Source organism: Anthonomus grandis, chromosome 3 (assembly GCF_022605725.1).
Source record: "Anthonomus grandis grandis chromosome 3, icAntGran1.3, whole genome shotgun sequence".
In the NCBI taxonomy this organism is placed as follows: Eukaryota; Metazoa; Arthropoda; class Insecta; order Coleoptera; family Curculionidae; genus Anthonomus; species Anthonomus grandis.
Genome location: NC_065548.1, coordinates 12,328,582 through 12,341,930, shown reverse-complemented (window position 1 = coordinate 12,341,930; position 13,349 = coordinate 12,328,582). Strand labels below are relative to the sequence as shown.

General features: G+C 30.1%; 1 protein-coding gene across 1 annotated transcript in view; it reads right to left on the bottom strand.

Annotated features, from left to right (window-relative positions):
- The window catches only part of LOC126733989 (arrestin homolog), a 212,904-nt gene that overhangs the window by 183,435 nt on the left and 16,120 nt on the right, over positions 1-13,349 (bottom strand). Inside the window, exons 2-3 of the mRNA XM_050437496.1 lie at positions 9,656-9,766; positions 9,545-9,595 (exon numbers count right to left, since the gene is read on the bottom strand). Coding sequence (XP_050293453.1) covers positions 9,545-9,595; positions 9,656-9,717 — 113 coding nt within the window. The 5' untranslated portion in view covers positions 9,718-9,766. The remainder of the gene's footprint in view (positions 1-9,544; positions 9,596-9,655; positions 9,767-13,349) is intronic.

Below are 13,349 nucleotides of genomic sequence, written 5' to 3'. Positions count from 1 at the left end.
ACATCATTAAAATTAAAAATAAATTTACCTTCCACTAACCTGGAGAGAATATTTGATTGCCATTCTTTGAATAAATTAAGAATGCAAATGCATATTATGTATGGATACTGACTCCCTTATTTTTATATACTTATGTTTTATGATATTTATAACCTTTGGGTCAAGAACATGTCAATCCCCTCTTTTCTATCTAAAAATAAACACTATAGGCAAATAAATTATTTTCACTCTTCAAAATCACGATTTTTGTACCTTTTTCTTTATTGATAAATGTGTGTTTATGCAAGGTAAAAGAAAACCTTTTATCGTGCGAATACATTATTGAGCGTGAGAAGGGTTTTCAGAAAAACGGATGGAGAGGCTTGAAACACAAAAAGCTCTCTGTGCATATTATTTAAATATTTTTTTTTTTCAAAAGTGAAAAAAAGGTTTAACATAGGTAAACATAAACAACTAAAAAACCTCTTTATTTTAGGAAAATTATTTTGGTAATATAAAAATAAAATTATCAAGAGACGTTTAAAGTCTTAAAACTTGACAAAGTTAATGCAGAAGGGTGAGGTTATTTTCACAATAAAAGGCCAATTTTCTCCAATAATATTGAATGGCTTTAAAATCATTATTTTCTTAGACCTCAGTAAAACCGATTAACCATCTCTCCCCAATATTTCACAGACATTTTATTTCTCTGTGTCACTTTTCCCAATTTGACTCTATACTATAACGAAAATAAAAAAAAAATAAAAGAAAGTTGTGTCAGTATAAATCAAGAAGAACGAGAATGTTCAAATAAGCCTTTCAAATGTCAATATTTACAACATTTGATTTATATAGACATATTCTCTTAGAGAATTGTTCTGAATCACGAACCCTTTTACAGTTAAATATTTTATTTTATAGCTTTCTATCATGCTCGCACACTGGTTGACAAATTTCCCATTTACCTTTTACGTCATCCATAAACTTGTACGTAAGCAGTCAAATATTTAAATTCTAATGTATAATTCATCAGCGTTATATGTATATCTTAGTTGCCGTATTTAAGGTTTTCGTGCAAGGTGAAACTATAAATTTCGATCACGATCTGGCTTCAGCATAGATTTTCCGAATAGGAAATGAACATATCCGACGATATTATCATTTCAAACACGTGAAAACATTTTGTAGAATCCGAAATGATTTAATCTTAAGTAAACTGGAAAGTACGAGGTCATAATAAAACTTGATTTTCATCAATGGGGAAAACTTAAATTTGTAATAAAACTTTTCCCGGACTGATAATAATACCGATTTCATTGAAATTGCTGATTCCGTCAGTCAGTGTGACATTTTCTCTAGATATGAAATTTTCCTTTATCTCTTTATTTCCTTGAACTTTAAATTCCCGAACTAATACTACAGAAATAGAAAACCAATTTTATGTTTGTCAATGAACTTTGATTGCACTAACTGATTCTCTTTTAAATTGTATTTAGTAAAGTATTTTTTGTGCATAATTTAATTGTACACGATAGTGAAAATATTTACAGAGGCATGTTTTTACAACAATCTGATAATAAATTGGCAAAAATATATATTTGTGTGCATAACTTAATTATACATGATGATCAATTTCCTTTTAAATTAATATAATTGCACCTCTGATATTCTTGGGAAATCCCACATAAGCCATAAAACTTTAAATGTTTCTTAAGGTCCCATTTAGTTGAAATGCACAAGCAGTTAATTTTTCTTTTTATTGACTTTCTACTTTTGATCCAAACAACGCTCCACTACCTTAGCACCGGAAATTGCTTTTAAAAGTCAAAGTGGATTAAGTCAAACCGTATCTGTTATCCATGGTGATGCTTCTCCAGTTTAAGATCCCTTGAATCTAATTTAAAACTTAGATTTAGTTTTAGCCGCCAGGTGAAGACTTGAGGCAGCATTGGAAGTTAATTAATTCTGTTTTTAGTTGTGTAGTTTTTGTAAAGAATTAAAAGTTTTGTTTTAAGGAAAATTAACATTTAGGCAAATTTAGCATCTGATGAACTTTAAAAGAGTTTCAGGTAATTTATTCTAATTTGGCATTAGTATGCGAATCTGTGACATAAGGATAATTAAACTAACCTATCTTCCGTTTCTGAAAAGAAAAGAAAGTCTTTAATGTAATAAATTGGAATGATTTCATTAGTGGTCTCGGGAATATTAAAAAATGTGCTCAAAAGCCTATGGTTATTTTTAAATTTTTTGGAGAATATAAGGAATTTCATTAAACAAAAATGCTTTTAAATGCCTATAATAAAATTGAAAATTTTAAGAAAAGGTCTGGGATACATAAAAAATTAAATTAAATAACTGGAATAGATCAACAAATTGATTTTAAAACTCAAGAAATCTAAAAGTGTCCTAATTCGAGAAGAAATATAAATATCTTTAACACATTTGATCCTGAAACTATATTTTTCCGAATTTGTATATTTTTTTCTTAAAACGGAAGGTCCCATAAGTCGAGAAAAAATCATGATTTTTTTTTCAATTTCCAGTTTTAGAAAAAACGGCGGTCCTTTTAAAAGGACGGTAGGATAAAGGGCTACTATTAGAAAAATAAGTAAAGACTTAAAAATATGTTTATATATCTTACAAAATGCTTAGCAAAATACTTAAAACTTAAACTTAATGATAGTCCACAAAACAGTTTTTTTGGGTGAAGACCAACTTCACATTTTTGGCACACAAAAATTTGCTTTTTTTGTGGCACTCTGCTGTATGCAAAATGCTGACTCTCGTGATATGTAACTAAATGATCTAGTCTATCGTAACGTGAGAATTGGAATGCAGTTTTTGGCAATTTCGAAGGTCCTCTCTTAGTTGTTTTCCTGTACGTTTTGAGCAGCTGTGTCCCTAGGTCCCTTCTAAACTGAAGTTGGTCAAGAATACCACCATTATTCCTATGGAGTTGCCACGAGTTTTGTGAGGCCATGTCTACACAGTGGGAAAATAACGGAAAATACCACTTTTTACCTCGTACTGAAACTCTGTATATTGGCTTAATATTGGCTTATGTTTTGGGCACTACGGTCTATACCTCCCATATTTTCGTTGTATGCCTTGATCAATTGAGGCTGATCTATATAAACATGCTTTTTTTCAGGCTGTCAAAATCGTTTGACCTTATTTACTGGCAAAACTGAACATGCATTGGTGGCTAAAGTAACAACGCTGTTGTCATTCCATTTGCATAATGCGATTTCATTATCGGCAACACAAAAAATATGTGAAAGGGCTGATAAGGCATTTTCTGTAAAACATCTGCATATTGGAGAACAACTGACGCTCCCAACCCAGGTGTTTATATTTGTCCGGAATTGTTGTCGACGCACCTTGGTAGAGATCAAAATAAACAATGTATCCAAGGCGTAATGTACCTACCCAAAATTTATACCCCCGCCTTATAGGCTTGCCTCGAATAAATTGCTTACCGCTATGTCTCCCAAAATACGGTATTATGGCCTCATCAAGGCTGTGATTCTCTTCAACTGGGGCATAATCAAAAATTTTTTTATTTAGGCTTTTGAATAAAGGACGCAGTTTAGAGTACTTGTCTTTTTTATCAAGGGAAGTATTATCACTGCAATGAAGATTACTTCATTATGAATTGAAATCTATCTCTTGAAATAGCGGCTAATATAAGTTTATTCTGGGTATCGTTGCAATTTTGCCAAGACATATGTCGCCTTGGAACAGTTGTATATCCACTGACAAGTAACACCCCTATGAAGCAGAACATCTCGTCTGCAGTAACGTTATCGGGGCGGTATTACTTGGTAAAATTGACAATTTCTCCTACCAAGTTCTCATCAAAGAACAGCTTGAAAATATTTCCAGGGGAATGAGTGCTTTGTGCAGTTTGAACTGATTGCCATTGCATAAACGTAGATTCTAAGTCTTTATTGAGAGTATAGTCAAACGTCTTTATGTGTTTAGGTCGCCTTTCAACAAAAGTGGACAGTGGTAGATCGTCATCACTGTCCCAGTCGTCTTCACTCTACAATTCCTCTACGATTTCTGCCATGGTTAGTGGTTTTTTCCAATACCTGTAAAAAACCACATAGTAGTATATAATCTTACCGTCCTTTTAAAAGGACTCGTTTAATTAAACGCTCCTGGATTGATCAAGAAGTGTGAAACATAACCACAAATATATAAAAAGGTCAGTATGTTATGTTATTTGTTAAAAACAATCAAAACAAGAACGAAAAAATAAACGAGTTTTACATATCTTACCTTGAGTCACTCATTGCAAAATCACTAGAAACACAGCGTGTTTTATTCATCGTCACTATCGATCAAAAAATTAACAAAATCCTAACGATCGCGATTGACCTTGTTTAAGATGTTAACTAAATATAATGTGACACTGGCGACATCTTCAAACCGTCAGCTGAATCAAAAAAATACAGTTTTTTTTTTAATCCTTTTAAAAGGACGGTAGGCGTAAATGGGTTAAATATCAAAAAAGTCCAAAAAGAAAAAAAAATTAAATTATTTGAAAAGTCTGAAATATATAAAAAAGCCTTAAAGCTCAAGAAGTCGAAATTGAAGGAATCATTCATTTTTCCAAAAACAGTGACTATAAAATTCCTAAAAAATTCAGGTCTGATGGTGCCTTAAAAACCGAAGCACCTACCCAATAATTTGACATAAAAAAATTGCGCGATACTGTAGATTAAATTGTTTAAAAAACTCAAGAATTATTTCAGTAATCCATAAAACATTGAAAATGGCTTCTATTGCCTGAAAGATAATTAAAAATTACTTTAAATAAATATTTGAAAGTAAAAGAATATAAAGAAGTTTCCCAAAAACTAAAAGAAACAAAAAATAGGCCTTAAATGCTAGGAACATATGACGGCAATATAATAATGTGTCGTAAATGCTTGGACTAAAATTAAAAAATATCCAAACATTTTAACAAATTTAAAATATTTGGCCAATGTACGATAAATAAAAAACTAAATATTTTTTAACTAAAAAGGATTTAAACAGATGCTATTTAGATTTAGACGCAATTTTTAACATACATCTTCTATTAAAAAAAAAACAAATTTTTATTTTTCAATAATTAATTTGTTCTTTATATTAATATAAACGATGCATATTTCATAACAAACCTCTCCCTTGTATACCGTATTTAGACTTTGAATTTGAAATAACACTTTGTATTAGGATCACGATCTTGGCTTCATTGTATATTCGAATAGAGTTTTCTTTTCCAGGCAATATTATTTTTATATACATTTAAAAAAAAATTGTAAATATTTATATGGTATTTAAAAAAAAAATAATGACAAAAATATAATATGTTTAAATAAAATATATTAATGAGTTTTTATTAACTAATGCCTAAAAGATTATTTGTTTGGTCGTTTCCGGATATATTCGAATTTGTTACAATTTCTAAGAGGAAAAATTAAAATAATTAATAAGACTCTTAATATAATAATATATATAATAATTCAGTTTATAAAATTTTAATGAATGTACTTTTACTAAGAATTTATTATAGAATTAGTTACAGTAAATAAATTAAAGCAAGATTTAAGAGTTAACTTTTGAGTAATTAGCATATAACTCCTTTATATCATTTGTTAATTCTTTAAATAAATATTTTAAATCAAAAAGTAATTAAGTAATAAGTCAAAATAATATCTTACGGCAAAATTTAAAAAAATATTTCAGCTTTATCTGTAATTTAGTAATAAACGAAAACTTTTTTTCTTGTTATAAATAATTAAGAAAAAGTCTCGAATAGAAAGTTTTCCAAACAAATATTTAAATCGTAAAGTTTCGCTAATTGAAACCCTTGATGCTTAATAATTACCCTTCGTAAACTAACTGCATACATAATATAGCGTGGGCATAAAATTTAAATACTAAGGCATAATTTACAAATTTGCCGGATTTTACTTAAGCCCGCACATACAACTTCTAAATTTGAATTAATTTATGAAAATATTAAGTTATTTGCTAGAAATATTAATTCTTAGAAATAATATTTATGTTTATTTGGTATACACTATAACTATACTAGATATTAAAAACTTGGTTTAAATTTAGTCTGTTGCAGTTTATGCATTTAATGCATTTTAAAATGAAGGACAAATTATTGCATAACGTACTTTAATAGGAAACGCATCAAATGTCTCTTTATTTACCTGTTTTTGTGTCCTTTTTTGGCATAGAATGCACTGGTTAATTACATTTGTAATGATCATTGCGGTTTTGCATTTAAATCTATTAATTATTTTTTTATTTAATTTAATGATGTTTTTTTATAGAATAAATAATGTTAAACATTAAACCATTAGGGAATTGAGTGGATATATTAGTTTATCCAATGAATAACATATAAATCAGTCATTACTTGATTTTTTATTACACTTATAGTTAGTTTACTTATATTGTTTTTAAAATTAAATCGTCAATAAGAATCGTGAAAATGATAAAACATAATATATTTTTTCCAAATTGTTATAAAAAATTATTAAATGACATATGATATATGAATTATCCTAGTTATTAGTACTTTTTTTAGAGAACTGCTGTTTTAATTACAACATTGCATATTTATTTAATTACCTAATGTTTTATACTGAATTATTAAAATAATTAAACAATAACTCGTTGACCGCATAAAGCATATATTACACAGGGCGAGATTACTAGCCGGTCGCTGGCGAGTAATATTTAAAGCGAGTGAGCGAGTTAGAATACGCTCAGCGAGCGCAAACTACACAGGGCTTGTTGAATCGCTTTACTCGCAGGGTATTGAATCTTTGGAAGTTGTTTGTTTTGTATTTTTCGTTCGAAAATGCAAAATGTCTCTTAAATGGAATAATAATCAAATTATAGTTTTAAAAAATTTATGAACAATTTCCAGTATTATGGAATATTAAACACAAGGATTATCTAAATATTAAACTGAAAGACGTATTATTTAAGAACATGTGTGAACAATTAGATGATAAAGGGCTTCTAAAAGAAATAAATGAAAAACAGTTGAAAAACAAAATTAAAAATTTTAAAGATGTGTTTCGTCAAGAACTGACCAAAATAGCACGAAACAAAAAAAGTGGCTGTGAAACAGAAGACATTTACACCCCATAGTTAACATGATTTGAGGCTGCCCATTTTTTCGCAGAAGTTTTGTTAACAAGGCATAGTAATTCAAACTTGGTGAGTAGATTTTAGAGCTAGATATTTTTTATTTTTACATAAGTAAATTGTGCATAACAAATAAAGTTTAATTTTCTCATACGTTTTGGGCAAAATTACGCTGGAAAATAATAAATAGTATTTACTTAAAAATATAAAAATATTATTCAACTTAATTCCAATCCCACTTTTTTCCATTGCCACGGTAAAGGATTTTCTTCTATAAAATACTTGGCGTACGTGTGTCCTACTTCCTCTGCGGAATTTTTGTAATTATTACTTCCCAAATGACTAGCCGATGACAGATTATCCACGTGGTTTCTCCATTGTCCAAAAGTAATATTTTCCGTGTTCAAATCCTCTATCCACAGCATTTTCAGGAAAATAAGTATCGGGGCTGCTTTTTCTCAGCCAGTTGTGGAGACTACATGCTGCCAAAATACCATCGTCAATTGTTGCTTCTTTTAATTGAATTGGTCTTGAAAATAATCTGAAGCGCCACACAAGAATACCAAATGCATTTTCTGATACTCATCTTGCTCGGTAGTTGAATATCCTTTCAGTATTATTAAGCTGTGACTTACTGTACGGCTTTATTAAGTTGGTTCTTAATGGAAAGGCATCGTCTCCCACAATGACCGAATTTTCAGGCATATTAAGAGTGTTATTTTCCATAGCGATGTTTAAAGTACTATCTCTAAATATTGCACTGTCACTAGCTCGGCCGTTTGCTCCAATACCAATGTAAGTAAAGCAATGATCTGCGTCCACCATTGCAAATAACACTATACTATAGGTTTTTTTGTAAAAAAAGTACACTGACCCAGACCTGGGAGGTTTTTTTAATCAGAACGTGCTTGCCATCAATCGCTCCACAACATCTCGGGAAATTGCAACGAAGAAGAAAATTGCTTTGTATTTTTTTTCATTTATTGCTTGTTGTAGGCATCTGGAAGAAAAATATTATATATTTTAGAAAATTTGTTTACTTGAATATATCTGAGGAAGTCTCAAACTCTCAAATTGAACACCCTGATGATGAAGAACCCGATACACCGCCCAAGGAACAAAATGTAAAACTCTCACAGGCGATGGGACCTCCTAAACCTAAAAAAAGGGTGAAAAAACAAGCAGATCCAGAAATTACTGATGCAGTTGGTCAGTTAAATAGAATTACTGAAAATGTATCACAGGTAAAACTGTACGACGAATTTGGGAATTATGTAACTGTAGACCTACGTCAATTGCCGCAACGTCAGGCTATTTTATTGCAGCAAGAAATCCAGAATTCTATTACACGTGTAAGAAAAGAACAACCAAATAAATACTTACTACGGAAAACCCCTTCAACTTCAAACTTCTCCATCGTTATCCTTCCCAAGTGTTCCCACCCCTGCCTCAAACACACCCGTCTTGCTTTTCTTTTTTTCTGGTTTAACTTTTCTTGAAGTTTTTTCCGAACTAAAAGGCTCACAACAACAATTCCTGCACACACTATATCCGACATTTTATCCAACTAGTACTAGTCCTGTTCTAAATTACACATAGCGTTTTCATTCGCCAGAGAGAGAAATCGCGAGTAGCGAGAAAAGTAGGACAGTGTTCAACTTTACTCGCTGGGAAAAAGCGAGCCGCGAGTTTACTAGCAGCCGCGATTACATTTGGCGACTTTTATAGCAGCAAGTAAATTCGCCGGCGACTGGCTGGTAATCTCGCCCTGTGTAATAGATGCTTTATGACGTTCGAATGCATCAAAAAAAATTTTTTCAGGCCGCATATATATTTGGGTTTCAAGCTGTGTACCGTTCCTGAGTCACAGCAACTATATAATCTTACTAGAGGGTAAATGCATGGCCTGGTGAACTAGAAATCATAGTAAATGTGTTTTTTTTTTAAATACTACAACATAATGGAATTACTACTTGAACTTATTGGAATTACAGCGTCACGAAAAAAACGGTTTTTTTGGCAAGAAAAATTTGATTCTCTCTTGTTATTGACGTTTCTTATTAATTGCGGGTAAAGGAAAAGGCTAAAGCCAAAAAATAACTGTCAACTTAAAAAAAATGGTGTCAACGTGTTAAATCTTAGCTTTGTCTTTTTCTATAATAAAATTCTGGCGCGCCAAATATTTACAAATGTCAAACCTCAAAAGCGACGTTGCCGCATGAAGGAACAAGAAATTTATATTTCAAGTGTTTTTTTTTTGTAAATTTTTTCTTCTTTCCGAAGTAGTGTTATAAAAATGCAAAATTTAAACCCAGGTTTATTACTTAAATTTAAATTAAGAATATATCGATCTAAAATAAACACTATGCAACATCATCACTAAATACAGTTTTCTTACCTTTGCGAGCTGAGTTGAGCATCTGTAGGCCTAGTTTCAGGGGCAATATCACTAATCAAAAATGAATAAATTAAATTATGCAAAATATGTTTAACTTACAGGAAGACTTACTTTTCTTGCGCAGTACTCGGTCCCGGTTCAGGCGCAGACGTTTCTTCTGTATCCATCGTCATGTTCACAATTGGGTTGTTTACATTACGGACTTTCCTACTGCAAAGAACCCTGGAACAAAAATGGAACATTATTTAGTATCGCATAATAATATTCCAGAAGTATCCACAAAATTCCGATTTTCTGTTTATAAGCTAAAATTAATGCCTTCATTAATATATATGTTATGCGAAAAGGTCGTATTAATTAAACTGATAGTACAATCACTGTAAGCTTTTCTTTAGGTATATCAATAATTATCGCTAAGTGAAACTTGCCAGAAAGTCGCATGTTCATATGCCCTTTTCAAAAGTACAAAATTATATTATTTGTTAGGTCGTATGAACGGTCTTATATAACCTCAACAAATCTGTTGTTGTATGTGTTATATACAAATGTAGTGTTCTTTAAAAGTAGACGTACAAAAGTGGTTAAAAAAGTTTTATTAGAATAGTTGTGTTACTATTATTAGAATTATTAAAATATGTTCACAAGATCCAAAAAAGGCTTAAAAAATTCAAGTAACTAATTTGAAATATGAAAATAAGACTTTTTTAACATAAATTTAACAGGTTAGTTAAAAGGTAAATAATTATGTTTATTTTCTGTGATCAATAGTCATGAGATAGAAAGTATTTAGTTAAAAAAAAATCAACAGAAAACAATTTAGCTCTCACATCAGATAATAATTTTTATACGTAATAATTAATTATTTTAAGCCAATAATTTACCTTTTAAAAACACGTACATATATATGCTTTTATTTTCAGTGTGCAATTTTTTTAATTTGGTTTATGCAAGAATCTATGAAATTTTTCTGAAAGATATTTACAGAAATATTGATATTAAATAGATTTTTAAATATTCTGGCACAATTGGATATTAATTCGATTTTTATTTTGTACTCGCTGCGTCGAACTAATTGTGCGAAGCAGCGCCAAATTTAGAAGAAATAAATGTTTGATATTAGCATAACTAATTTTGACTCGATTTGTCCAAAAAGTCGGCAAAATTCATTTTCAATATTTCTTAGATCAAGGAGCAAATATTTTTATATAAAAATCTGCATTGAGTTTAGATAACCCTGTCGAGGATCTAAACGTTGAACTTGATAATGTACAGACTAAAGAACTAGATGACCCTATGAATAATCCAGATTTTCAATCTGACAGTGAGCATACTGAAGAAAATGAATATGCAGAAAATGAACAACAACCAAATGAAAGGCGCAAAAAATAAAGAGAAAAAATTCTAATACTTGAAAAAAGATAAAATACCAAACGATTACTTAGTGAAGTGTATTTCAACGCATTTATTCGACTTCCAGCTAAAGAAGTTTCTTAAGGAACTTATGAATTAGCTAGAAATATTATTTGTTTAATTTTCTGAAATTTAGAAAATCTAGAGAGACAAATTGATTTTATAATTAGATCAGGACAGGAGCTGCTTGATCAAAAAGTTCCATTTGGGTCAGACAATGAGCATATCTGCAAAATATTGAATTTGAACACATTAAATCAATTAACTTCCGATAAAATAATATTAGTCTGAATAAAGGCGATAGGTCAATTATTAGAGCTCCAAGCACAGATAGACGAGGCAGACATGTTACTCCCAATAAACATCTAAATGATACCATTGCGGCTATGAAAAATCGCATTGCCTCGTTTCCTAGAGAACCTTCTCACTGGTGTCAACGAGATACTAATAAAGACAACTTGGACGCAAACTTAAATAAAGAGATAGTGTATAAAATTTACCTAGAATATTGTCAAGAAACGCAAAATAAATCATTTTTAAGAACAATATACAAGAAAGTTGTTATAAAAAAAATTGGCTCAAAAGACAAGCGACACAGACGAAAGTAATGTTAAAGGAAAGACAAAGAAGAGTATGAACTTCACACACAAAGGAAGAGTGCAGTAGATCAACGCCGAAAAGCTGATCGAAGAAGATAAATCTATAGTTTGTGCAAATGTTGACCTAAAAGTTATCCTAAATTTGTCATAAGCACGCTATTTTGAATTTTACGGTTACAGAGTAGCCTCCCAGGAAAGACAAGCACAAGAGGGAGTAATGAGATTAAAATTAAATTTTTCCCTTTATAAAGAAACCAAACAACTACGATTATATTGGGACTCTTGCCCAGGCCAAAATAAAAATTCTATAATTGCTTGTATATTGCAATATTCCCTTTCCATACATTTGAAACAATTTAAATAAACTTTCTTGACTCGGGATATACGCATATGGAGTGTGATTTTATGCAAATCATTGTTTTCCAAAATAATACGCATGAATAACAGCTGGTTTCGTCGTTAATATCTAATCTAATAACACAGTTTCTTTATTTAAATTTGATATAATTTTATATATGTATAATAATAAATATTTATTACAAAAACAGTGCTATTAGATTAGATATTATGGACGAAAAATTGTGATTTTTTAAAAGAATTTCTTATTGGGCAAATGTTTGGGGTGTAAATGTGTGTTGAGCAAATGTGTGGTATTTTTGTAGACAATATATATTCAATATTTAGTTTAATAACACTGTTTATTTAAATTGTCATTTTGAATAATGATTTTCATAAAAATTGTGGTATTCTGGTATAATAGTATGGTCTTTGCACACTCTAATTAAATCTTCATACTTTTTTTATATATTAAGATTTTTTCTCGGTATGCTTTTGGAGCTTACAAAATATTGGACGAACTTTTCATTCTCCTTAAGTTGGTAGATTTCCTTATACTGATCCCAGTATTTGCATTTAACGAATATTAAATTTGAAAAATCTTTTCTAAAGAGGAAACATTTAACATCCTTCCAATTGAAAATTATTAAATCAGTAGATTTATGAACATTAGGCATTTGCAAAATTCTAAAGTTCTTGAAATCAAGAAAGTCCAGTTTCCTGACTATTCTCACCCAAATTATACAGTATCAACATCAATACAGAAGGGGAGGTTAGTTTTCAAGTAATAATAAATCAGTTTATTTACAATAATGAAAAAAAGTACTTATACGTGATAACTTATTACACCTATACATAATAATAAAATAATAAAAGGTAGTTAAAATTAAAGAATAATAATAAAAATTTGTTCCCGGACTTAGGTCGTAGCTACAGGTAATTTAGATTTTGACGAGTTCAGTATTTAATGTCTTTTTTTTTAGGATTTGGGTCATACCTGTATATGTCTTGTTCAGTGTTTTTTTTTTGTAATAATTCAATTTCCGAGATCTGCAATTTCTTAATTTAGTACCCCTTTGTATTATTTATTAAATTATTAAATCTTTCTCTGCCCATCTGATGTATCCAATCATTAACATACATTTTAAAATTGTTATTATTTAATTTATCTCTAATATTTTGGGGAACAAGGTTGAAGATTTGTGAAATGTAATGCTTACTGTATCGCTGACCAATAGTTTTTCTACTTGCGCGGGTACTAATGCATTCTAATTCTGAGCTCGAGTTGCATAGGAATAAACTACATTTACAACAGAGATGTCTGCTTTATGTAGGTTTATTAGCAATTTCTACACATATAATTGCCGCAAATCAAATATGCCAGTATTAGCAAAAAGTTGATTGGATATATAATTTTTATTATCCATTTTTGGACAACTTCAAGAGAATGCATATGACAG